The sequence below is a fragment of the Pelmatolapia mariae genome, linkage group LG3_W (genome assembly GCF_036321145.2).
Source record: "Pelmatolapia mariae isolate MD_Pm_ZW linkage group LG3_W, Pm_UMD_F_2, whole genome shotgun sequence".
Lineage (NCBI taxonomy): Eukaryota > Metazoa > Chordata > Actinopteri > Cichliformes > Cichlidae > Pelmatolapia > Pelmatolapia mariae.
In genome coordinates this window covers 72,851,131-72,877,901 of record NC_086229.1, presented here as the reverse complement: position 1 = coordinate 72,877,901, position 26,771 = coordinate 72,851,131, and the positions used below count along the sequence as shown (strand labels likewise).

Sequence of the window (26,771 nt, the reverse complement as noted above, 5' to 3'; positions counted from 1 at the left end):
GGAGGCCATCCCGATGTGCGTTCTCAGAAATGCGAAGAAGAAATGATTCTCCCTCCTGGTCGGTCTGCTTTTATGCACAGCGCTGTAGTCAAGCAATGCCACTCCTACACATACACAAATCTCTCCTGGTTGGTTGTGTTCTCTAACAAAAGCAGGAGAACAATGGAGCTGAAAGCCTGTGAAAATCTCAGCGGGGTGTTAACACTAGAATTACTGAGCCTTTTTTTTTCCTGCTGCAAGTCCCTACTACTAGATTTATTAGCCCTGCACAAATTTGCGTAAATCCCCTGAACCTAAGACCTCCTAGAATTACTGACCTTTTATTTTCTGGTGGAAGTCCCGAGGTGTTAATCACCCCTGTTGAAATTTTCACAGGTCGTCAGCTCGAATCTCCTCCTGCTTTGGTTGTGCAAACCACCCATTATCTTTGAGGCCTGGCACATTTGCATTTGTTCACTCAGAGTAGCTCCGATCCAAGCCAAGAGAAAAATCTGTGTTACAACCCTCAAAAATGCCTGCTGTATCTATACAAAATATCCCACACATTGACTGACCTGCAAATATGAAAGATACACATTCACAATATATGGAAAAATAAGTCTGTTTAATTTATAGAAATAAAATGTGTGAAAACAGAATGAATAGTTGCTGATACAGTAGCATATGTGATCTCTCCAGCTTTGCATGTTCTCTCCTCTGCCTGTTAATGTAAAAATAGAAAAAATTAAAAAACAAAAAAATATAAAAAATAAATTCTGTCCCTCAGTTCTTTTGCCACACTGCAAAAGACGGCACTGTGTGGATAGAGGAGGACATTGGGATGCCCAAAGCAGAAGCAAATCGCTCGTGCTTCACTGTGCAGCTGGACTCAGACTCTGCTAAGGTTTGTCATTGACATATTACATATGATATTTATATAAACCCATTTACAGTGAGCTTCATGTAAATTTACCATTCTCTAATTATTGCAATTACTCCCCATCAGGGATTGTACGGCCCATCAAGCCCACAGATCAGAGCCGGACTGGAATTTGTCAGTTCATGAACTGATGGCATTCATTTCAATCCTGTTTGTAAGATCAATCATGTGTCCTGTTGGTGCCATTGTGGATTGCTGGTCAGAAAGATTTCTGGTGCCAGTAATCAAAGAGACAATGCCCGAGATAGATTCATTTCAATTATGCAACACCTTCGATTTGATGACAAGGACACGCGGGCAGAACGGGTGAAAACAGACAAATTTGCAGCGATCTCCGACATCTGGACACGCTTCAACGAGAACTGTGCTAAGAGTTTCACTCCAGGAGAACACATGACCATAGATGAACAGCTGTTCCCTACCGAGGTTCGTTGTCCATTCACACAGTAAATCGCAACCAAGCCAGACGAATTTGGGATCAAGTTCTGGATGGCCACGGATTTGGAGATCAAATATGTCTTCATGCAGTGCAAAACAACGTTACTGGGCACGGTGAATAAAGTCCGGCGAGAACTTCCTCAACTTGCAAAAGACACTACACAGCGAGAGGTATTCTCCACTTCAGTGCTTAGAAGTGTCTCGTGCCAGGCAGTGCCAGGTGCAAGACAGCTGCAACAGGAATCGCAGCAGGTTTACCTGTGTCAGAAATTCGTGAGTCAGTGTAAACAAATGCAAATGTTGCACAAACACAAACACAAACACAAACGTAGCTAATCTGTCTTTATTAGTCCCACAGGTGAAAAATCTGCATTGTCATTTCAGAAAAGTAGACAGTGCAAGACAAACGCAGGAAAAATAATAATAAAAATAAAAACTGTACCAAGAGCACAGTATAGAAAGTGCACTATACAAACAATCTGGAAACATAAATATGGACACGTGTATTGAAAAATATTGGTGTGTGTGTTTTATGTATGTGTGTATGTATGTATGTATGTATGTATAAATACACTGCATGTGTATTATGTACAGAGTGGATATATAATTATATGTACAACATTGTGTATATATCTTTATGGACAGGCACACAATGTAGTGACAGGGATTGACAAGAACTAATATTGCATATGAAAAATACTGCACATATAAACTACCATGGTGTGTTGTAGGCTGCAGGTACATGTTGTAGAGTCTTAAAATGATTGAAAAGAAAGACCTGAATCTCTCCTGGTTGGGGTTTGGGGGAGGGTGTGTTTGCACAACAAAATCAGGAGAACAATGGAGCTGAAGGCCTGTGAAAATCTCAGCAGGGTGCTAGGAGGTGTTAGCTTCAGGGGAATTTACGCAAATTTGCGCAGGGCTAGTAAATGTAGTGGTAGGGACTTGCACCAGTAATTCTAGTGTTAAGCAGAACAGCTGCATAACAACTGAAACCAGCACCACTGACTAACAATGAGCCACCAATTCAGTTTCAGGATCGTCAGTATGCAAACTGGTACCATGTGTACCAATCACATCACTATGAGATGATGAGCAATCGTTGAGAGATGTCATCACCTTTTCACATAACGGCTCCCCACTCAAACCAGGATGTGCACATCGTCACTGAAAGAGTTGCCACTGGCCTGTAGGTGTAAACAGAGTCTCAGCCTGATGAGCTAGCTCTTCTGTGCTGTGCAATCTGCTAAACTGTGGTTGTCTGGTTGACTTTCTAAATTCAGTGTAATTTGGAAATAAAGAAAAATATAATAAACTGCAAGCTTGTTGAAGGAAACCAGGGTTTTTGGTTCATGAAGACATTTCACCTCTCATGGATGATGGATCGTTGACCCACACGGTTTCTATGCAGTCGTTAAGGGTCCCATCAGTTGAGCTGACGTGTGACTCAATGCATGGGTTATTTGGGTCACATGACCTAAGGTGTGATTTGTATGTGGGACAGCTTCATGAACCAAAAACAAAGTCTAGCTGTCATCACATTAATAACTTCAAACTAGCCTGGTCTCAACAACTGTATCTTATATTTCATCAGAACCAAGAATGTGGCAATCATGTGACATCCTTACAGACAAGCTGCATGATAACATGTTGCTAACAACAGTGACACGTTAAAAGGCGATTTGTGTTCCCACTTTTTTCTTCTTCAAAAAAGAAACAAGTGCTGCCTGCTAGGAAATCAAATCCGGCTTTTATGGGCGTAGACTAAAATGAAGCAATTCTTCTGTAAGTTCACTGGCGTGTTTTGTGATTTGTCTTTCAGGGCTGCTCAGGATCCACGAGCACCATGGCCTCCACCCCAGGTACTGCACGAGCCTTAATCTGCACTTTAGAGCTTCAGTTAGATGTTCATGTTTTAATTCTTTCCTTGTTTTCAGAGTTAAAAATCGGCCAGAAGCTCAATGAGGGCAAGACTAAACAGATTTTCGAGCTGGTGGACCAGCCGGGACTGGTTCTAGTCCAGTCTAAGGACCAGATCACAGCTGGGAACGCCGTGAAGAAAGATCAGATCGAGGGCAAAGCTGCCATTGCCAACAAAACCACGAGCTGCGTGTTCCAGCTGCTGCAGGAGTCTGGTGAGGTTTTTATTTCTGCACAAGGTTTTAGAAACAACAGCTTGTATCAAAGGTTGATTCACTGACTGAAAAAACTAAATCTCGTGCATGAACAGAAATGATAATCATGCAATAATACTTAATGTATACAAATTCAATAAAATATAGTTTTTAATCTCAGATGTTGTAATTTGTCTGTGAGGTTGCTCTGATATCCACCCTTCTCTCCTCAGGCATTAAGACGGCCTTTGTTAAGCAGCACTCGGACACGGCGTTCATTGCAGCGCACTGCCAGATGATACCCATTGAGTGGGTGTGTCGCAGAGTGGCGACTGGATCTTTCCTCAAGAGGAATCCAGGAGTCAAAGAGGGCTACCGCTTTTCTCCTCTAAAGATGGAGATGTTCTTTAAAGTGAGTCTTGCAGGCGTGCAGTGATTCTCTCCGTGTGTTTGCAGTCTGAGTGTTGCAGCAAACTCATCACTGATTGTGTTTTTAGGATGATGCCAACAATGATCCTCAGTGGTCAGAGGAGCAGCTGCTGGAGGCCAAACTGTGTCTGGCTGGGCTCACTATTGGTCAGTGTGAGGTGGACATAATGAGTCGCAGCACTGTGGCCATTTTTGAGATAGTGGAGAAGGCCTGGGCCACTCAGAACTGCACCCTGGTGGACATGAAGGTAGCTGTGCAGCAGCGCCCCCTGCTGGTTAATGTCACATCTTGGTGCGATCACTTTTCTCCTGTAGCTGCAGCAGAACTACAACTAAGGACTTTTTCTTTGCTTATAGATTGAATTTGGCGTCAGTGTGAAAAGTGGAGAGATTGTGCTCGCTGACGTGATTGACAACGATTCATGGAGGCTTTGGCCAGCTGGAGATCGGAGCCAGCAAAAAGACAAACAGGTGATGGACTGACTTTGATTTATTTTCATGCTGATATGAAAAAAAGACACAAGCCTGAAACTTTTCTTTCCCCCTTTGTAGGTGTACAGAGAGCTGAAGGAAGTGACCCCAGAGGCAATGCAGATGGTGAAGAGGAATTTTGAGTGGGTCTCTGAAAGGGTCAAGGTACAGCAAACAGATGCCTCTGATCTATTCTTAAAAACTGACATAAAGTGATGATTCAATGGTTTCTGTGTATCTACAGTTGCTGCTGGAGCCCCAGGCAAGCAGCAGGGTGGTGCTTTTAATGGGCTCCACCTCAGACGTGGCCCATTGTGAAAAGATAAGAAAGGCGTGCGCCTCCTACGGGATCCCCTGTGTCCTCAGAGTCACTTCGGCACACAAGGGTCCAGATGAGACGCTGCGCATTAAAGCTGAATATGAAGGTGTGCTTTAATACTGACGTAACTGCGTCTTTATTCTGATCTGGGATTCTTTCTAATCGCATCATTTCTTTATGCTGTGTTGCAGGTGATGGCGTACCCACTGTGTTCGTGGCTGTGGCTGGGAGGAGTAACGGCCTCGGCCCAGTGATGTCTGGTAACACGGCTTACCCTGTGATCAGCTGCCCTCCTCTCACTCCAGACTGGGGACCACAACATGTCTGGTCATCCCTCCGCATGCCAAGTGGTGAGCAGAGCTCTTTACTGTAACGTGCAGCGTTAATCATACGTGCTGTTTTTGCATTTATTTATTTTTGTCCTGCAGGTCTCGGCTGCTCCACCGTGTTGTCTCCTGAAGCTTGTGCTCAGTTTGCAGCGCAGATCTTGGGGTTGAGGGACCACCTGGTGTGGTGCAAACTGAGGGCATCCATGCTCAACACCTGGGTGTCTCTCAAGCTGGCTGACAAGAAGTTCCAGGCCTGCAGCCTCTGAAGAGCCCAGCGTGCATCACACTGAACAAAAGAGCTTTGGTCCATTTAGCACCCTTGAAGCCAACTGCAGGACTGACAATGACACAATTCATTTCATTGAGGCCAAGTTTATAACATGGAACTGTTTCTAATAGATTTGTTATAGTTTCTCAATTTTATGGATTTTTTAATTTGTTTATTTATTTTTGCCTGCATGTTGTTGCTGCCTGTGTTTAATTGTGTCATTTTTGTAACTTGCTGCTGCCCATCGTCAGGTCTCCCTAAAAAAGGTTTTTGTTTCAGTGGGATCTTCCTGGTTGAATAAAAGAAAAAGCAAAAAGTGGAATCAAAACATGTAAACAGTTTGTTGATAGTGGCTCACAGCACGGACACGTGGACAGGAAGTCGTGTCATGGAGCTTTCTTTTCTGACTCGATGCAATAAAACATTTAAATACTCGTATTCATGAATCTCATGATAATTTGGGGGTTTTCATGATTTCTTTCATCTCACTCAGTGCACGAACTCATGGATGCAGTCACAACATCCTGTAAACATTAGTCTCAAGGTTGCTGAGAAATGTGAGGAAAAGACAGATGGGAACACAGATTTCTTAAATTATGAATAAAATGAGTTTAACGTCACATTTATACACTGTTCTTTTAAAAAGATCTTTAGATGCTCCCCTGATCTGACTGGAAACAGTCACACTGAGTACAAGAACCTCAAGTTTCTCTACAGGTCCCTTCAAAGGGACTGACGAAGCTGACCCGACTCATGAAGTGGACTCCATGATGAATCACATGACTAACGACTGCGAGACACAGGAGCAGCTGATTCAGGCACAGTTACAATATCAGCTGTGATGATGTGTCTTTGAAATCAAATCAATCTTCTATGTGTGATAAATATAAATATGTGTTTAACACTGTGTGTCTAAACTAATTCAGCACCACAGAGCAAATTACAGAAGCATTTATCTGCTTCAAACAAACTCCCTGACTGTCCTCCATCTGGGTGTCTTTGTGTGTGAGTCATGCTGTGTTTGCCACATACACAGCATCTTTAGCCTAAAGTGATTATCTGACAGACCGGGCGGCCGAGAGGCTTTGTGTGGTGAGAAAACAATAGTTATGTGAAAAATGAAGTGTTTTTTTTTTAACTGTGTGCAGCTTAATTTGTTTATGCTGCTCTAAGAATAAAGTAACGTGTCTTTGAAGAAGTCGTTCTAACTGCTATGATTGATGCTTTAACAAAATTTTATTACACCAAATAAATAATGCATCTTAAATTATAGTGGACAGAAATTCCTTCTCCACCTCAGACTCTGTGGGGCTCAGTTAATGTGGTAAATGTTAAAGATTTAGAGATTTGGGTGTAGTGATGGACGCAGACCTAAACTTAGAAAAACACATTAAGACAATACCAAAATCAGCTTACTATCACCTTAAGAATATTTCAAGGATAAAAGATCTGATGTCTCAACAGGACCTGGAAAAACTAGTCCATGCATTCATCTTTAGTAGGCTTGATTACTGTAACAGCATCTTTACAGGTCTACCTAAAAATCAGTCAGACAACTACAGCTCATTCAGAACTCTGCTGCTCGAGTCCTCACTAAGACCAAAAAAGTCCAGCTCTGAGGTCTTTGCACTGGTTGCCTGTCCGTCAGAGGATAGACTTTAAAGTTCTGATGCTGGTCTATAAAGCTCTGAATAGTTTAGGACCAAAATACATCAATGACCTCACACTTCAGTAAAGTTGGCTTTTCTGTCAGCTTCAGTACTTCATAGAAACTTGAACAAATTTCTAGTTCAACTAAAAAAGGAACAGCAACAATGTAACAGAACATGAAACCAGTGGCACCAATGACATGTGCTAAGAAGGGGTAATAATTTTCCCAGTAAACTGAAGGGGGCGGGTACCAAGTTAAATATCGGCCAGTGTGGATGCCTCACTATAGCACAATCTAGTGATGGATCCAGCAACACTGACGCACCGTCAGTTTGTATCAAGCTCACAGAGTGAAGCCTGTGTCGGTGCGTGCGTCGCTTTAAGAAAAAGTCACATGATCGATACAGGCGCTGTATCGCTCATCGCCAACGCGCCAAACTGTGTTTAAAAGATACCACATCCGCATCTGCCAACGGAACGAGTCGCCACCAAAAACCCCACAAAATTACTCTCGCAAAGATAAATAAAAATACTCATCTGTCCATAACAAAAAGCTCGAAAGAAAAAGAAATGTTTCTGCTGTGTGGGATCATTTTGATCTTTTAACTGCAAATAGTTTGTTTGTCTTTGTTTCAGTGGAATCTATCAGAATAGGAAAAACAGCGATGTGACCTGCAGTGTAAATTATTTATTTCATTTTATGCAGGTTAAATGTCGCATCTGTTCTGCATTTCTTACACAAACAAAAGCACCTCCTCAGTGTTCAGGCATTACAGAGCCAAACGTGAAAATGAGGAGACAAACACACCGAGAATGAACACAGGTCGGCCTATGTTGACACTGAAGAGCTTTATCATCATTGTCTTTTATGTGTTTTATTATTTTGAAATCAAGCATCTAGGAAGACTTCTGGACCAGGCAGTCCTGCATTTTATTATAAAGGACTGCCAACCCCTTAGTATTGGCTAAACTTATTTTTCTGAATAGAAATTTATAACAAACTCTGAGTCAATTATATTTAAATGGGTAATATTATATTCACAATACTTTCATTTAATTTTCACTTAATATAATTCACAATATATTTTAAAGATTTCTACAATATTTGCAATGTAAATCATATAAAATGATTCCATGGAAAGTACAATACCTTACAGTGTACAAGTATGACAAAGTCATTGAATCAGTGTCTGTTGTGAGTCGCAAGTAAGTTGCCTGCGATGATATTTAAGGTCCAGCAGGTGTCAGTATGGAGCAAACCAGTAACACTGTGTCGACACAGTATCGACACAGTTTGGAGAATGTGCTGATTTATCAATTTATTGTTATTTCAGACCATGCTCCCTTAGTGATGAGAATGCACATCCCTGGTGCCAATCACATATACTGTCCCTGGAGTTTTAATCCTCTTTGAGGATTAAATAAATAATAATAATTGACAGTGGATGCTTACTATGGCACAAGCTGATTGGTGCTTCAGCTGGAGGTCGTTTCTGTTGAACGACACTGAAAAATATCACTGATCTTTGTTTGAAGATCTGCTCTGTATTCTGACCCTGTTACACTTTCTGTGTTTCAGAAAACCAACAACAGCAGCAACAAGAAGCACATCAGCTGAACAGGTAAATCCTCCTTCTTCCCTCCATCCTCTGTATCTCCTCCTTTCTGACCTGCAGGTGAGAAACAGGTGTGAGGTGTCAGCTGTCAGGTAGGTGATGAGTGAAGAACAGAACAGAATCCATTTCCTCTTCAAACTGCTGTCAGACATTATCTACTGCACTCTGATCACATCACTCAGACCAGCTGCTTTCTACAAAGTCTCAACAACAACATCTTTAGAAACAAACATCAACAACCAGGAAGCAGCTTCACCTCTGATCACACACACACTCAACTCTACTCACTCACCTGGAGGATCAACATGAAGGTGGATGATGCTGAGAATCTTCAATGAGTGTGTTTCTTCCATGTGTAACCTGGACGTGTGTCCCTCTATCTATGAAGAGATGATCTATACAGTGCAATGTCTACAATCTCTGAATCTAGGTTTGGGAAGGAGATTGGCAGTAGCAACTCTGTAAGAGCAATAAGACTTCCAACCCACATAACACGCACAACCACAGGTTTGTGAAACGAAGTTTGCTTTATATATATATTTTCTTTGGATCAGTTCCCTTTGCTCATCCTCAACGTAGGGATACCTTCAAATGCAGCAAACAACTCAAATGCATCACAAAAATAATTGAAACAATCAAAACAGATGTAAGACAGGAAAGAAAACACAATATTTCAACACCCCCAAAGAAAAGGAAAAAGAAAAGAAAATGTGGTACCACTAGACTTTTACTGGTTGTCAACCATCAGTTTTTATAATGTCAGTTTCATTTAATTACCAGTTATTGGGTTTGAGAACAAAAAACAACCTGAGTTCCAGGCGATGAAAAAAGTAGCAAAAGAAAATGATAAAGTGTCTCTCAGGTGGACTTCCTTTTGTTTTTTTTCCTACCGCCCTCCTGGTACGGCAGGCATCAACGAGTCGCGTCCTGACACACAGAAGGCCTCCACAGCAGCAACAATGTCCTAGATCTGCGATGGCAGCTCCTTATGCAGCACACATGGAATTGTTCCTCAACACAAAAAAACCAGTCAGAATAGTTCAAAAAGTTCAAAGAAACACTCCGACTCCTTCGAGGTAGGTACCCGTCTGTGGTTCACCGCTAACGGCAGCTCTCTCACAAATGTTACTGGAATCTCTTTTCTCTCTTTCAACTGGGAAAAACCGTGCTTCGCAGCAGCATGGAGTTTTTCCTTGCCGTCTTTTTTTCCTCTACACCACACCTTCACGCGCACCGAGCTGCAGGTGATGCCTTCAGGGCAAGCCCGGAAATTAAACTATTAGACGAGAAGTACGATGCATTCAAAGAACCCTGTACTTCTGATTGCTGTAAATCTTACCAGGGTTACATTCTCCCCCTCTAGACTGCATGAGTCCCAGCATGCATACCTGCCCCTACAGGTACAGACACGTGTGAAATAGCAGCCCCTAAAGCCTGAAAGAATGAACTGATGGCCAAGGTTAAAGGCTCCCCCAGCTCATCGTAGGTGAGCTTCCGAGGCGGACGTTTCTCCCTAGTGGAACGCCTGACACTTGTGTTCTCGGACTCTTGACTCTCAGATACTACATGGTCAGTGTCTGCAACTACAGGGTCTGTGGTGATGAGATCTGTGTTCTCTTCATCAGGTGGGATTTGTGTCATATCAGGTTCAGGAATATCAATGACAATATGGTCTGGGGTCCTACAGTGTGAAGTAGGATGCGTAAATGAACCACTGCTCTCAGAGCTAGCAAGAGGAGTTCCTGGTTGAAGCTCGTGAGTAGGTCTCTCAGGTAAGTGTGCAGAACTTTGGGGCACAAAAGAAGGGGTGTCTGGGTTTAATTCCCTGGAAACTGGCTGAGGCTCATTTAAGCCTCCTTCCCTCTGCAGGAAAGGACTCCTAGTGATGATTTCTGGCACCCATGTGCAAGGATACAGTTCATCTTCATCACTGTACGACTCGCCCTCCTGACAATCAGTGTCCCCTTGCGCGCCTTTTGTTGTTTTGCCCCTCAGTCTCATTTTTCTCGATGCGTCAGTGGAAGAACTTTGCTCTCTGATCTCAGTTGCAGGTAGGAACCCGCACGGCAAAAGAAGGTCTCTATGCAACGTACGGTGTGGCCCCTCCCCTGTCTCAGGTTTGACTACATAAACAGGACTGTTGCTAATCCGTCTGACAACAACATGGATTTTCTGTTCCCACCGATCTGCCAGTTTGTGTTTCCCCCTGATATTCACGTTTCTCACTAAGACCCTATCCCCTTCTAAGAGTTCAGCTGCCCTGACCTCCCTGTCAAACCTAGCCTTGTTCTTCTCTCCCATCTTCTTGGCATTTTTAGCAGCTAATGAGTAGCTCTCCTGTAGGCGTTGACGAAGGCCCTTGACATACTCTGAGTGGGTCTTGTGATTTGCCATATCAGTTTGGATTCCCAGGACAAGATCAATTGGCAGTCTGGGCTGCCTACCGAACATTAGTTCGTAAGGCGAATAGCCTGTTGTGCTGTTCCTCGTGCAATTGTATGCATGGACCAAAGGTTTGACAAAATCTCTCCAATGATATTTGTCTCTCTCTTCCAGGGTCCCTAGCATACCAAGGAGGGTCCGGTTAAACCGTTCCACTGGGTTTCCCCGGGGATGGTACGGGGTGGTACGGACTTTGTCTGCTCCTATCAGTGTGCAGAGTTCTCTGATCGTCTTAGACTCAAAGTCCCTGCCCTGGTCGCTGAGCAGACGACTGGGGAACCCGTAGTGAACAATAAAGTTCTCCCATAAAGCCTTTGCAACAGTTCTGGCTTTCTGATCCCTAGTCGGCACCGCCACAGCAAATTTTGTAAAGTGGTCGGTGATGACTAAAATGTTTCTTGTGTCTCTATCATCAGGCTCAAGGGATAGATAATCCATACAAAGAAGTTCAAGAGGATAAGTAGCAGAAATGTTCTCCAAAGGCGCGGCCTTCTGAGGCACAGCCTTCCTCCTGAAACAGCGTTCGCACTTTTTGCACTTCTCCTCAATGTCTCTGGCCATTCTCGGCCAGTAGAACCTGGCACGAGCAAGCTGAAGTGCACGCTCAGAACCAAGATGGCCAACATCATCATGCACTCCTTGCAGTGCCCTCTCTCTGAATTGTTCGGGTAAGACCAACTGATAGACCAGTTCGCCTCGCTCAGACCACTTCCTGTACAGGACACCATCCCTGAGTTCAAGCCTCTTCCACTCCCTGAGAAGAAGTTTGACATCGGGATGTTCAAGGCTTGTCTCTCTGAAACTGGGTTTTACAGCTCTCCTCACAAAGGTGATGACACGTGAGAGAGACAGATCATTATTTTGAGCATTACACCAGTCAGAGTTATCCATGGATGGTAAAGTGTCCTCACCGAAAACGTCAGGCACTACAGAAGGGTCGACAACAAGAGACTCTGCGATGACAGGCTGCTCTGAATGAGGGTGACGTTCATCTTTAACCATCACAAGATGACGTTGACATAATGCAGAGAACACCTCATGATCCATGTCATCTCCTGCTTCCATGAACCGTTTTTTCATGTCCTCTATTCTCTCTCTTTCTTTAGTGAAAGCTTCATCCTCAAGAGGCGGACCTTGAGGTCGCCGGGATAACCCGTCTGCATCGCGGTTGGCCTGCCCTGCTCTGTACTTGATGGTAAACTGGTAAGTAGAAAGAGCGGCTAACCAGCGATGACCAGCAGCATCTAACTTCGCAGATGTCAAAACGTATGTGAGGGGGTTGTTGTTGGTAAGCACAGTGAAACTTGACCCATAAAGGAAATCACTGAACTTTTCACAAACGGCCCATTTTAAGGCCAAGAATTCGAGTTTGTGCGTGGGATAGTTCCTCTCGCTCTTGGAAAGACCTCGACTGGCGTACGCAACAACTCTGAGCTTCCCCTCCTGCTCTTGGTAGAGCGCTGCCCCCAATCCATCGCGACAAGCGTCAGTATGTACAACATATGGTAGTTGTGGGTTCGCAAAAGCGAGGATGGGCGCAGATGTCAATTTCTTGATCAGAGTTCTGAATGCATTCTCACACTCGGAAGTCCACTCCTCACCGAGCGGTGCATTAGGGCTCACAAGAGGCGTGAAGCGCTCCCTCTTGTACACTTTGCCCCTTTTCTTTGGTGGATAGTAGCCTGCTGTCAGGCTATTAAGAGGTTTGGCTATCTGGGAATATCCTTCGACAAACCGCCGATAATACCCAGCGAAGCCTAAGAAACATTTAAGCTCTTTCCTGTTTGAAGGACGAGGCCATTCTCTCAAGGCAGATATCTTGTCAGGGTCAGTATGAACTCCTCGTGCATCAACGACATGACCAAGGTACTTCACTGATGCCTTAAAGAAGTGACATTTTTCCGGAGAAAGCTTTAGGCCGAAATCTTTAAGACGGTTCAGCACCTTCATGAGTCGTGCTTCATGTTGTTCCAACGTGTCTGAAAACACAATCAAGTCGTCCAGAAACACTAATACCTCATTGAGATGCAAGTCACCGACACACCTTTCCATAAGGCGCTGAAAAGTGCTTGGCGCGTTCGTGACACCCTGAGGCATGCGATTGAATTCAAAGAAGCCGAGGGGACACGTGAAAGCGGTTTTAGGCTTGTCTTCTTCGGCCATCTCAACCTGGTAATAACCAGATTTAAGGTCCATGACGGAGAACCATTTAGCACCGCTAAGGGCAGCAAAAGTCTCCTCAATGTTCGGAAGAGCGTATGCATCTCTGATGGTTCGAGCATTTAGCTTCCTGTAGTCGATGCATAACCTGATAGAACCATTCTTTTTCCGGACCAAGACCACTGGGGATGCAAAAGGGCTCTGTGACTCTTTAATGATTCCTGCATCAAGCAGTTCTTTAAGATGCTGCTTGACTGCCTCCCTGTCACTGGGATGAATAGGCCTTGGCCTCTCCTTAAAAGGAGTCTCGTCATGTAGCCTGATGTGATGTTTCACTGCAGTGGTGTGACCATATGACAAGTCATCCACAGCAAAGACTTCTGGAATAGATCTAAGCTTGGTGATGATACGATCTTTCCATTGTTCAGATATTGGTGAATCATCAAGATTGAACTTGAGGTCGTCACTGTCAGGCTTATTGTGGTGAGAGTCACCTTGCACTGGTCCAAGCGGTGTGACCTGCTGAGCTGCACATATTTGAGCAATGATGCATTTTGGCTGCAGCGTAACATCATGGTCACTAAGATTACGCAGGATGACCGGGACCTTGCAGCTAGACTTAAATGGAATGTCCATCAGAGCTGCTTCAAGGAACACGCCACCTGGCAACCTGTGATGTTCATTGGGTTCGAGCACAAATGTGGTCTGACTGTTCTTTTTCAACCTGACATCACCTGTGATGCAGCACTTTTGTTTTGCAGGGATGGTGATGGGGTTTCCACCATGCAACCTGACAGGATGAGCATGGTTGTTGAGGTCATGGATCTGGGCGATATGCTGGAAGATCACCGCGGAGTCTCTAGAGAAGAGTTTGCAAACAACCTCTGGACCATCTCGTTCAAGTACTTGTTCATAGAGTCGTAATAACACATTGGTACCAATCAACAGGGGGGTCCTGCTGTTGAACTGACACTCTGGCACCACAAGTGCTAACACAATTAGCTCCTCTTCCCTGCCAGGAACGGACAGCGGAAAAGTGACACGCGCTTCTATGTAGCCAAGATAGGGGACCTGCTGTCCACCTGCTCCCTCGATTTCAAGAAGGGCATGAATTGGATGTATAGGTAAGTGAGACAGATGGTTCTTATGGAAACACTCGGACACTGTTGTAACTTGTGAGCCGGTGTCCATGATGGACTCACACTGTACACCCTCAAGGAAGACAGAAGCTGCACAACGAGGACCTACAAGCCCTGCAGGTATGGATCGTTCTGTGCAACGGTAGGTTTCAGTCATTGTGTGGGTTATAACTTTCTTTTGTGTTCCAGCACCATCAACTGATCTGTTGGGACAGGGGTTATCATCAACTGCAGCTCCTGGATGTCCCACAGCAGGAGCTGCTACTAGTTTAAAGTGAATGGGGAAGCAGCCTGCTGAGCTAAAAACTTATCCTGCCTCCCCCTGAGTTCTGCATTTTTCTTGCGAACCAGTGTGGGGTTGGGTTCATTGGAGCAATGAGCAGCAATGTGGTTGTCTTCCCCACACTTAAAACAAAACCACGGCCTCGGCATTCCAGGCACCTTAAGGCCCCTCTTCATGTTACTACTACTGATTGCAAAGCAGTCGGTCTTTTGAGTACTCTCTCTCTGATTTTGTGCTAGCTTTTCAACTTGCTTTGTCAGTTCAGCTATCTTGTTCTCGATGTTAGAGGTTTCATCTTGCTTTGCTTTTATCACTAGGGAAGGATTACTATCATGAGTGAGGCTTGGTGGCTTTTTGTTTAGCTTTTCCAGCTGTTTAGTTAGCTCATTTACCTTCTTTTCAAGCTTTGATGTCTCATTCGGCTTTATGTTAGGCAGTGGGACAGGCTCACAGTCATAAGAGGGCACATCAAAAACATGGTGGGCATACATGTTAGCTTTCGAAGCACCTAAATGCTTTTTCATCCTATCTAGCTTTGTGGAACGGCGGTCTTCCTCAGTTCTCAGCATGAGGAGGAATTCGGGAAATGTTGGTGGATTTCCCTTTTTGCACTCTAACTGTAAGCCGATGATGATGCTCTGATCCCAACAGCCCCTACAAAACTGTTTGAGCAAAAGATTATTGGAATTTTCAGCTGAGGCTCCCCCTCTGGAAATTGCCCTTGTGAGGATGCTATGGAGCCTGTTCAAGTATGCTGATGGCTTCTCTCCACTATTTTGGTTAGAGCTGAGAAATGCCGCAAACAACTCCTCTCCATCCTCCACAACACCAAAAGCAGAGTCAAGTTGAGAGATGTAGACGCTTGGTGGTGAAGAGATACCAAGAGGCTTCACAACGTCAGCTGCTGGACTCAGCAAGCTCTCAAGAATCCTTCTCACCTTGTGAGCATCATTCAAGGAGGGCTCATTAAGGAGAAGGTCAACTTGGGTGCGCCATGTTTCGCAGTCCACCTCACCGTTTGGCCTTGGCATCCGCCCAGAGAAGGTGCGCAACCTTATTTGTGGGGATGATGAAGTGGTGGACTCACTTCGGATGACATGCTCCACAATCACTTTCTGGATCTGGGGGGGATTAAAAATATCCTCAGTGATGTGGACTGGGCTCGTTGGTAAACTAGCAGATGCACTATGAGCATGTGTGGGCTCTGCAGGCTCATTTTGATCATTATTAGGTGTGTTAGCATTTTGAGCTGCATAGGGCTGTGTAGCATTACTGTGTACGTCATGTGATGTGCTCTGGTTCCCCTGCAGCTCCTCCTGGAGCACACTCAAGAAACCTTTCCTGCCACTGCCTGCGACAGACTTTAGTTCGTCCAGGTATCTGTGCGCTATCTCCCTCCCCACAGCTTCCTGACAAACCTCTCTAATGGTCCTCACAAACCACAACACAGCGGGGTCCTTTGGACTTGGCACGGTACCCAAGGTAATGGGGTCGATTCTAGAGATAGACCTGTCAGATGCATACTGGATCAGGGCTCTACCCTCTGGTTGTCCTGATTCGTCAGGGATCCTGACTAGTTTAGAAATGTCTCCATTAACTTTGAACACAGCAGTTATTTCTTCATCTGTGTATTCTGGTCCTATACCTGTTACATACAGGGTGTTCTGACCATTAACCTCAAAACGGTTGCAAATATCCATACCTGACTCAGTGGTATGAATGTCAAAATGTTAAACGTGCGTAGTGTGGGGTGGAAGATCAGAAAGCTACTATTAACCAATCTCCTGGCTGGCTCGCCACTTTTTATGTAACCTGGACGTGTGTCCCTCTATCTATGAAGAGATGATCTATACAGCTCGCCCAAGTGCAATGTCTACAATCTCTGAATCTAGGTTTGGGAAGGAGATTGGCAGTAGCAACTCTGTAAGAGCAATAAGACTTCCAACCCACATAACACGCACGACCACAGGTTTGTGAAACGAAGTTTGCTTTATATATATATTTTCTTTGGATCAGTTCCCTTTGCTCATCCTCAACGTAGGGATACCTTCAAATGCAGCAAACAACTCAAATGCATCACAAAAATAATTGAAACAATCAAAACAGATGTAAGACAGGAAAGAAAACACAATATTTCAACACCCCCAAAGAAAAGGAAAAAGAAAAGAAAATGTGGTACCACTAGACTTTTACTGGTTGTCAACCATCAGTTTTTATAATGTCAGTTTCATTTAATTACCAGTTATTGGGTTTGAGAACAAAAAACAACCTGAGTTCCAGGCGATGAAAAAAGTAGCAAAAGAAAATGATAAAGTGTCTCTCAGGTGGACTTCCTTTTGTTTTTTTTCCTACCGCCCTCCTGGTACGGCAGGCATCAACGAGTCGCGTCCTGACACACAGAAGGCCTCCACAGCAGCAACAATGTCCTAGATCTGCGATGGCAGCTCCTTATGCAGCACACATGGAATTGTTCCTCAACACAAAAAAACCAGTCAGAATAGTTCAAAAAGTTCAAAGAAACACTCCGACTCCTTCGAGGTAGGTACCCGTCTGTGGTTCACCGCTAACGGCAGCTCTCTCACAAATGTTACTGGAATCTCTTTTCTCTCTTTCAACTGGGAAAAACCGTGCTTCGCGGCAGCATGGAGTTTTTCCTTGCCGTCTTTTTTTCCTCTACACCACACCTTCACGCGCACCGAGCTGCAGGTGATGCCTTCAGGGCAAGCCCGGAAATTAAACTATTAGACGAGAAGTACGATGCATTCAAAGAACCCTGTACTTCTGATTGCTGTAAATCTTACCAGGGTTACACATGTAAACACGACACTCGTATGTTCCAGCATCATTAATCGTCACATTCTTCAGAATCAAAGACACGTCTCCATCCTTCATCTCTCTGTCCTGCAGATCCACCTGGTTCTTAAAAGATGGATGCTGGTCATCAAGAGGTCGCCCATCCAGGTCAACAAATACATGATTATCTCCCAGTTCCTTAGCATAATGGCTAAACCATTATTCTACTCACAGGTAATTTATTAAATCCCAACCTTCCACCACAGTATACAACACACCAATTTGAATAAATAAATATATAAATACATTTCATTTTTTCATCTTAATAAATATTTTACACTCTAACCTTACACCAAACACGGTCTGGACCCCCAGGGAAACATTTGCCCAAACACCTTGGAGAGAACACAGGAAAGAAAGGTGAGTAATCATATCTTACAGTCACTGTTTTGCACCACTTTTAGTCCTAGATTTTTCACACACTTGTGTTACTTCTCCTTACTGGTAAAACGTTACTTTTATCTCAATCACCATTCCTTCCTCCTAACAGACAACCACCAAGTTCCTCGATGAAGAGCAGCTGTGCAGGACCTGGAATAAAGGCTATCAAATGACTTTTAAAATACACAATAAATATTAAATAAATAATTAAACTTCTTGTGTGCAAATGTTCTTCATGTGCAAATCTATGCTTCAAGTGCTCTGGTAAAAAAGTGCTAGATCAGGTGCTTTTAATGCTTTTAATAAAGTGAAATAAACTATCCTGGTCACACTGAGCAGTGACTGTTTGCTCATCTGGACCCTTTGTGTTGTTGTTTAATAGCATCACTGTGTCATCATGTACTTTCTTTTGTGTGCTGGTGTCACTGATGGCTGCTGCTGTGTGACAACAAACACAAACACTTTCATGTGTTTCGCCTAAGCATTTGACCTTGACCTCCGTTGTTTGGGTCAAAGGTCACAGTTGAGCCTGAACAATAATGTAAAGAAACCATGTGGAGAATAATATCTGAAAGGACACAAAGAGAGCTGAACAACACACAATTTATTTTTTCAGTACGACGTCACAATGACGCCATAAAGTGTCACAAAATCACACACTGCATGAAAACATCTTAAAATCTGAAGTTTTTACAGGTTATGGAAGCCAAAGATTTCCAGTTCTGCTCCAATCATGTGGGTAAAGATAATAAATAAACACATGAGAAAACATCAGAGCTTAGAGCCTCTTGTTATCTCCTGTAGTCTGAGTGTAGCCATTAGTCCTTCAACATCTGCCAGAAAATGCTCAGGATTTTCTATGACTCTGTTGTTTCCAGTGCGATGCTCAATGCTGTTGCATGCTGGGGGAGCAGGCTGAGGGTCGCAGATGCCAACAGACTCGATAAACTGATCCGTAAGGCCAGTAATGTTGTGGGGATGAAGCTGGACTCCCTCAAGGTGGTGTCGGAGAGGCAGATGTTGTCCAAGATAAAGGCAATGTTGGATAACACCTCCCACCCACTCCATGACATGCTGGTCAGTCACAGGAGCGCGTTCGGTGAGACACTGAGAGTACCGAAAAGCACCACTGAATGACACAGGAAATCATTCCTGCCTGTCTCCCTGTACAACTCATCCACTTAACACACTGTTTACTGCAACAGCTACACCCTTTTTGCACATGCTCTTCTTGTTATCCAGCTATTTATCAATAAGTGACTTTTATGTATATATATAAAAAAAACACCCATCTCGCCCCTGCGGGCGGTTTATCCTTCAAGCTCGGGTCCTCTACCAGAGGCCTGGGAGCTTGAGGGTCCTGCGCAGTATCTTAGCTGTTCCCAGGACTGCGCTCTTCTGGACAGAGATCTCCGATGTTGTTCCCGGGATCTGCTGGAGCCACTCGCCTAGCTTGGGAGTCACCGCACCTAGTGCTCCGATTACCACGGGGACCACCGTTACCTTCAACCTCCACATCCTCTCGAGCTCTTCTCTGAGCCCTTGGTATTTCTCCAGCTTCTCGTGTTCCTTCTTCCTGATATTGCTGTCATTCGGAACTGCTACATCGATCACTACAGCCGTCTTCTTCTGTTTGTCTACCACCACTATGTCCGGTTAGTTAGCCACCACCATTTTGTCCATCTGCATCTGGAAGTCCCACATTCTGGGTCATTCTCCATAACCCTTGGGGGCGTCTCCCATTTTGACCTCCGGACTTCCAGGTTATACTCGGCACAGATGTTCCTGTACACTATGCCGGACACTTGGTTATGGCGATCCATGTATGCCTTGCCTGCTAGCATCTTGCACCCTGCTGTTATGTGCTGGATTGTCTCTGGGGCATCTTTACACAGCCTGCACCTGGGGTCTCTCCTGGTGTGATAGACCCCAGCCTCTATGGATCTTGTACTCAGAGCTTGTTCTTGTGCTGCCATGATTAGTGCCTCTGTGCTGTCTTTCAGTCCAGCTTTGTCCAGCCACTGGTAGGATTTCTGGATATCAGCCACCTCCTCTATCTGCCGGTGGTACATGCCGTGCAGGGGCCTGTCCTTCCATGATGGTTCCTCGCCTTCCTCCTCTTTCTTGGGTTTCTGCTGCCTGAGGTATTCACTGAGCACGCTGTCAGTTGGGGCCATCTTCGTGATGTATTCGTGGATGTTTCTTGTCTCATCCTGGACTGTGGTGCTGACACTCACCAGTCCCCGGCCCCCTTCCTTCCGCTTAGCGTACAGCCTCAGGGTGCTGGACTTGGGGTGAAACCCTCCATGCATGGTCAGGAGCTTTCTTGTCTTTATTTCAGTGGCTTCTATCTCCTCCTTTGGCCAGCCTATTACCCCAGCAGGGTACCTGATCACGGGCAGGGCGTAGGTGTTGATGGCCCGGATCTAGTTCTTACCGTTCAGCTGACTCCTCAGGACTTGCCTGACCCTCTGCAGGTACTTGTTGGTTGCAGCTTTCCTAGTGGCCTCTTCATGGTTCCCATTCGCTTGCTCTGTGCCCCGCTCATGTATTGACCCATGTGCCTGTTCATCTTAGCTGATATGATGCCTGACAGGAGCTTCCATGTAGTACTGAGGCAGGTTATTGGTCGGTAGTTGGATGGGACCGGTCCCTTCTTGGGGTCCTTGGGGATCAGGACCGTCCGACCTTCGGTTAGCCATTCCAGGTGACTCTCTTAACTAGCAGCTGATTCATTTGTGCTGCCAGATGCTCGTGGAGTGCAGTCAGCTTCTTCATGTGTATATATATATATATATATATATATAGTCAGAAAGTCAGAAAAGTATATCACATAATCCAGTGATTCCCAAAGTGTGGGGCCCGCCCCCTAGGGGGGGCGCAGAGGTATTGCAGGGGGGGCGCGGCATGAAAAGGGGGGGGAAAAAAACAATGCTTGGACACTGCTACCACGGGGCGCCCACACAAACGCAAAGCAGGAGATGAAGCATCGCTAAATATGTTTCCAAACCAACTTCATTCTAAGCCAAAGACTAGAAAATATGGTGAATCATATCTTCCCTTTGGTTTCACCTGCACAAGTGCTGAGGTAGGTCTCCCTGCATAATTAGTTTTCCCTGCATCAGGAGGGAAGCAGCGCTGGGCTGTTCAAATCACGGACAAACAGTATCCCACAGTTGTTTATGTTTTTTAACCCATTTTGCAGAGGGATTTTTTGAAAAATGTATTTATAGCAATGTTGAACATTATTACACAGGAAAAAAAAAAACAACTACATGTAAAGTAATTACATCATGATGCCTCTGCCTTTCTAAATGCAGGGACAGTAACTGCCTGTATATATAAGCGTGTAAAACCTGCAGAGTCAGATTAACAGTATTTTGTCTCTATCTGCCATTCTGCAATTTATCCCATGTAAACAATAACGTGGCGCACAGTGTGATATGAAAAAAGGCACATACCTTTGACGTTGCGTGACAAACTATATTCCTTGTCCACACGTAAACGCAAAAAAAAGGAGTTCTCGGTGATTCGATACGCCGTTTACATGTGGCCGAAACAGCTGCGCGTTCAAAAATACCCGTGTAGGTGCGGACGGAGCGTAAAAGAGTTGGTAGTTTATTTTCTTACTACCTGTAATTTATTGCAGATTATTTGTATTTGCTTAATTGTTAAATAAATGTTTGAGGTGTGATATAAACCGCAATGGAGCAAAATATGGGTGTGTGTGGTTGAAGGATGTGTTTGTGCGTGTGCGTGCGCGCGCGCGCGGGGGTTGGGGGTCGCGAACATTTTTCTTGTAAAACAAGGGGGGCTCAGCAAAAAAAGTTTGGGAACCACTGACATAATCTATCCTAGCGTCTGTGTTTTAGGTTGTAAACAGACAATCAGACAAATAGTATGAAGGTAAATTTTTGCCTGGCTTCTCTAAATGAACATTTAGAGAATTTATTTATATTTATTTTGTCCGATTAAAGTTATTTCTGTGTCCACTGTGAGTTTTTTTTTTTTTTATTAACCGAAGGGAACAAACAATTTTGTCCACCTAACCCAAATGTTTTCTCGCAGATAGGATGTTTGGTAAGTGTTTGGAACTTCTGTGTCTGTGAAACAGAATTGAGATGAGTCTGCCTCCTTTAATTATGCTATTAGCTTTTATTAATTATCATTTTATTTTCTTTTTCTTAAGGATTTTCAGTATTTTGTCAAGTCAATGAGCAGCTATACCTCTGGTCTTCTTTGATCTGATGATTATTTGTCCATAACTGACGTCTTCAGTTCTCACTGCTGAGTAGAAAGCAGCTGGATCACTGTCTGCACAATAAAACACATTAAAACACAATAAAACACATTAAAACACACTGCAGGTACAGCTGCAGCAGTATTTACACCACAGGATCATTTCATCACAAAGCAAACCTTTAGAACATTTCTACCATCATCATTTACAATGAGAAAAACAGTTTTTTTTATTAGTGTGTGTATAGATATTTTACTTTACAGGACAGCTCCATTTTTTCATAGACTCTGACATTTTCTATTTATCTGTCCCAACTTCAGTTCCTGATTCATTTTGATGATAAGAACCAATTTTAAGATAAAATGAAGGAGAAGTTATGATGTGCTGAGATGGCTCGGCAGCAATGGAAAAATATTTAATTAGTTTTTTTATGCAGCATTGCAAAGACATTTGCTGATACATTTTATAAACTGCAGCAGCTTTTCACAGTTTTTTTCCTCATCTTAACACCTTAGCTGTGAAACAGCGCCTGCATACAAAGAACTGGGGGAGTTTCTGAGTAAAAGATGTGGACGACCACAAAGCTCCCACCTTCAGTTAAAACAGGCTTGACACCTTTCACCACAGAACACGAAGCAAACATGCTTTAACAATATGAAACTATTATTAGCCAAACCAGAACCATAGTGAGAAATCTCACCTATGTCAGACTGACTGCAGTCAACAACAGGATCTATCTGCTGTGGTTTTACATGCAAAAAAAAATAATAATAATAATTATAACAAAGAATACTGCTCATGTGTTTTTTCATCACATGTGAACACACTGTAATAATTTTTTGACTCCATAAAGCTGGCACAAAGACAAAAAAAAAATGCACCATTTTCCTCACAGGGAATAAATAAATGATATGTATATATATATATATATCTAGAGAGAGAGAGAGAGAGAGAGAGAGAGAGAGTTAGATAGATAGATAGATAGATAGATAGATAGATAGATAGATAGATAGATAGATAGATAGATAGATAGATAGATAGATAGATAATAATTCAGCAGCTAGTGGAATATTACTGTATTTGTTCATAAATTCATAAGGTTTTCATAAGTCTTTGACTATTTTTAAGTAACTAATACAACAATGTTTAGCACTCTTGATAGTCCCTTCAGCCCGGTGCTATTTATGAACTGCTAAGATTAGCATGTGCAGTGCCTTTTGACCTCCCGAGGGAGTTCAGCTCAGTTCTCCTCTCAGCTGGACTTGAGAACAAAAATCCAGAAGCTGCCTTTATTGTGCTGGGAGACTTCAACAGAGCCAACATGAAGAAGGTTCTCCCCAAATAATATCAGCACATCTCCTTCCCCACAAGAGGTGATCAAACATTGGACCATTGTTGCACTCCATTCAAAGAGTGCTACAAACCCCTCCCCGCCCAGCTTTTGGTAAGGCAGACCATTGTTCCATACTGCTGCTGCCTGCATACAGACAAAGACTAAAACAGGAAAAACCAGCTTCCAGGGTTATTTACAAATGGGACAGTGAGGCTGAGGAGGTCCTACAGGACTGCTTTGAGACAACTGACTGGCAGATATTTGTGGATGCAGCTGATGGCAACATCAATGAACTCACAGACTCTGTCACTGGATATATTGGAAAGTGCATGCATGATACCATCACTAAAACCACCGTCTGCATATATCCAAATCGGAAACCCTGGGTAAATAAAGACGTTCGGGCCAAGCTAAAAGTGCGGACCTCTGCCTTTAACTCCGGGGATGCTGATGCATATAAAGCAGCCTGTGCATTGTGGTGGAAGCAAAACAGTAACAATCAGAATGAATTCATGACAGTGTTTATGTGAAGCGTAGTTTGGATCTTCTTTTGCTGCTGGTTCGGTCAATATTGTTTGGACAGAGATCAAACTAACAGCTTTAGAATCAGCACAAAAAGGGCGTGAACACAAAGCGCCGACAGATCAGAATCAGCGAGCTGTCGGCTTTCAGCCCCGAACGTGAGAAAGGCAACATCTCACTGATTCTGATCTGCTGTGTGTTTAAGTCTTTGTGCAGAATCTGTGTTCCTGCTCTCATTTACTGTCTTAGCTGTTTGGTGGTTGTTGAAATTTTGTGCGATTTCACCTGAGATTCTGGCATTTCGGGCAAAATAAATTCATATTAAAAACTCGATTCAGGATTTTAATGAATGGATTTTATGTTATCCAAGCCAGAATCAATTTTAATCAATAAATCGATTATACCCCCCCCCCCCCCCCCCCCAGACTACGCTGCATCACTGACTACAACAAGGTCAACACAGTCAGTGTTCAGCCCACTGCATCTCTCGCAGACGAGCTTAACAACTTCTATGCACGTTTTGATGCAGACAACAGAGAGCAGATCCTCTACCCTCAGGAGGACAGTGAGGCTGCAACTTTAACTCTAAGAACAGAAGCTGTGAGATGGACCTTCAAAAAGGTCAATCCTCACAAAGCTCCAGGACTGGACGGCATCCCAGGCCGGCTTCTCAGAGTGTGGGCAGACAAGCTGGCAGAGGTGTTCACCAACATCTTCAACCTCTCCCTCAGGCAGTCAGTGGTCCCCACGTCCTTCAAAGCATCCACCATCATTCCCGTTCCCAAAAAATCAGTGGTCTCCTGTCTGAATGACTACCGTCCTGTTGCACTGACATCCGTCATCATGAAGTGCCTGGAGCGGCTGGTCAAAGGTCACATCTGCTCCTCCCTCCCTGACACACTGGACCCTCTTCAGTTTGCCTATCGGACAAACAGAGCCACAGAGGATGCCATCACCCTGGCAACACACACCACCCTCACTCACATGGAAAAAGGGAATACATATGCAAGGATGCTCTTCATCGACTACAGCTCGGCACCATCATCCCCTCAAAACTTGCCACGAAGCTCGTCGACCTTGGGCTGGGAACACCGATCTGCAGATGGATTCTAAACTTCCTCACAAAAAGGCCCCAGGTGGTGAGAGTTGGTAAGCACACCTCCTCACCACTCATCCTAAACACAGGAACACCACAGGTTTGTGTGCTTAGCCCCCTCCTATATTCCCTGTTCACACACACTTGTTGCTAAACATGAGTCCAACATCATCATCAAGTTTGCGGATGACACAACCATCATAGGCCTCATCACAGACAACGATGAGACGGCCTATAGAGAGGAGGTAATGGCACTGTACGAGTGGTGTCTGGAAAATAACCTGACTCTCAACATCAACAAAACTAGAGAAATGATAGTGGACTACCGGAAACGACCAGTTTTCTGCTGCTCATTCCTGTGCAATATCCCATCTGCCCTCCCGTCATATTTCTTTTCAAGATTTTCTTATTTAATCACTAGTGTACATATATTTATATTTATAGATACATATATATTTAGTCATCTTTTCTCTTTTACCACGTCTCTCTAATATTTTGCTCTTTACTATTTTTCTATTTGTTTTTTTATTATTTTATTTTATTATATTTTCTTCTACTGTACCATGCTACTGAGTGACTGCTGCTCGTCAAACACATTTCATTACAATGTTGACCCTTTGCTAACTTGCATATGACAAATAAAAAAACTGAAACTGAAAGATTTCAAGTCTCAGGAGGTTAAAAATAAGACTGCATTAAACCATTTCAATACTTCATATCTTTATATCGTTAATGTGACCTTTAACCTCTACAATTCAACTGAAAAACAAACAAACCTGTTATGGAAAAAGATGGTTGCACAGTTACTTTGTTGAAGCACGTTTTAATCACAGTATTCTTGAGCACGAGTCTATCAGCACATCTTGACTCTGCAATATTTGCCCACAGTCAGATTATGAGGGCATCTCTTGTTCACAGCTGTCTTCAGGTCACTCCACAGCAAGGGCGTAGATTTGGCATGGACGGAAGGGACATGTCCCCACCAATATCCAGTGATTATTGAATCGCTGGATAGTGAATTGTAATTTTAAATGGTTTAAAAGCATGTAGAATAGCATATGTAGGCAAGTATATTTGTCCCCTTTTATCAAGAAGCAAAGACAAAAAGGAAAAAGAAAAGAAACAGGGCAGGGTTCGGTGGTTGAATCATCCGTCCCCACCAATGCCAAAACCAAATCTACGCCCTTGCTCCACAGATTTGGATTTAGGTCTGGATTGTCTCATTAAATTAAAAGGTGGTTCAACAAAGTATTAGTTTAAGGGTGGACACACTTATGCAACCTGCTTATTGTACATTTTTATCATATTCACATTATTAACTTTTTTTTGCTGTAAAAGTTTTGTTCGTTTTTCACTTAAATTTTACAGGTTATAGGTTTCATCAAAGATTGGAAGAGTTTTGAAATCATTTATTGTGGTCTCATTTTTTTATTATGACAAAAACCTTTTCATCTTCATAGCACACTGTTCATACTGTAACATAAAGCAAAGCCTCAGTTTCTGGCTGTAAAAGTGAATCTTGATATAGACAAAGAAGAGCAGCTGTACCTTTAGTCTTTGATTTTTTCTTCCTGTCTTTGATGATGATTGGTCCATAACTGATGTCTTCAGTTCTCACTGCTGTGTAGACTTCAGCTGGATCACTGTCTGCACAATAAATCACACAGAGGACAGTTCAGGTCACAGCAGAGCAGATCATATGTAAACTGCTGCTAATGCTGCAGTAATATTTGTTGATGTTTTCTCCAAGGATTAAGATTTTTTTTTAT

The 26,771-nt window shown here is 43.6% G+C and overlaps 2 protein-coding genes across 2 annotated transcripts in view; one reads left to right on the top strand and one right to left on the bottom strand.

Moving 5' to 3' along the window:
- LOC134624791 (barrier-to-autointegration factor-like protein) overlaps window positions 1–26,771 on the bottom strand; it is a 361,649-nt gene that overhangs the window by 56,865 nt on the left and 278,013 nt on the right. The gene's annotated exons all lie outside the window — the stretch shown is intronic.
- Window positions 3,767–5,400, top strand: LOC134618364 (bifunctional phosphoribosylaminoimidazole carboxylase/phosphoribosylaminoimidazole succinocarboxamide synthetase-like). Its single transcript, XM_063463732.2, has 7 exons — window positions 3,767–3,883; window positions 3,969–4,148; window positions 4,258–4,371; window positions 4,453–4,536; window positions 4,616–4,796; window positions 4,882–5,040; window positions 5,119–5,400. The coding sequence occupies exons 1-7, from the start codon at window positions 3,767–3,769 to the stop codon at window positions 5,283–5,285; spliced, it is 1,002 nt and encodes a 333-aa protein (XP_063319802.2). The 3' UTR covers window positions 5,286–5,400.

Coding starts and splice junctions, on each gene's coding strand:
- LOC134618364 (XM_063463732.2), top strand. CDS start 3,767: ATGATACCCATTGAGTGGGTGTGTCGCAGAGTGGCGACTGGATCTTTC. Junction 4,149..4,257: donor GCACCCTGGTGGACATGAAG/GTAGCTGTGCAG, acceptor CTTTGCTTATAG/ATTGAATTTGGCGTCAGTGT. Junction 4,537..4,615: donor GGGTCTCTGAAAGGGTCAAG/GTACAGCAAACA, acceptor GTGTATCTACAG/TTGCTGCTGGAGCCCCAGGC.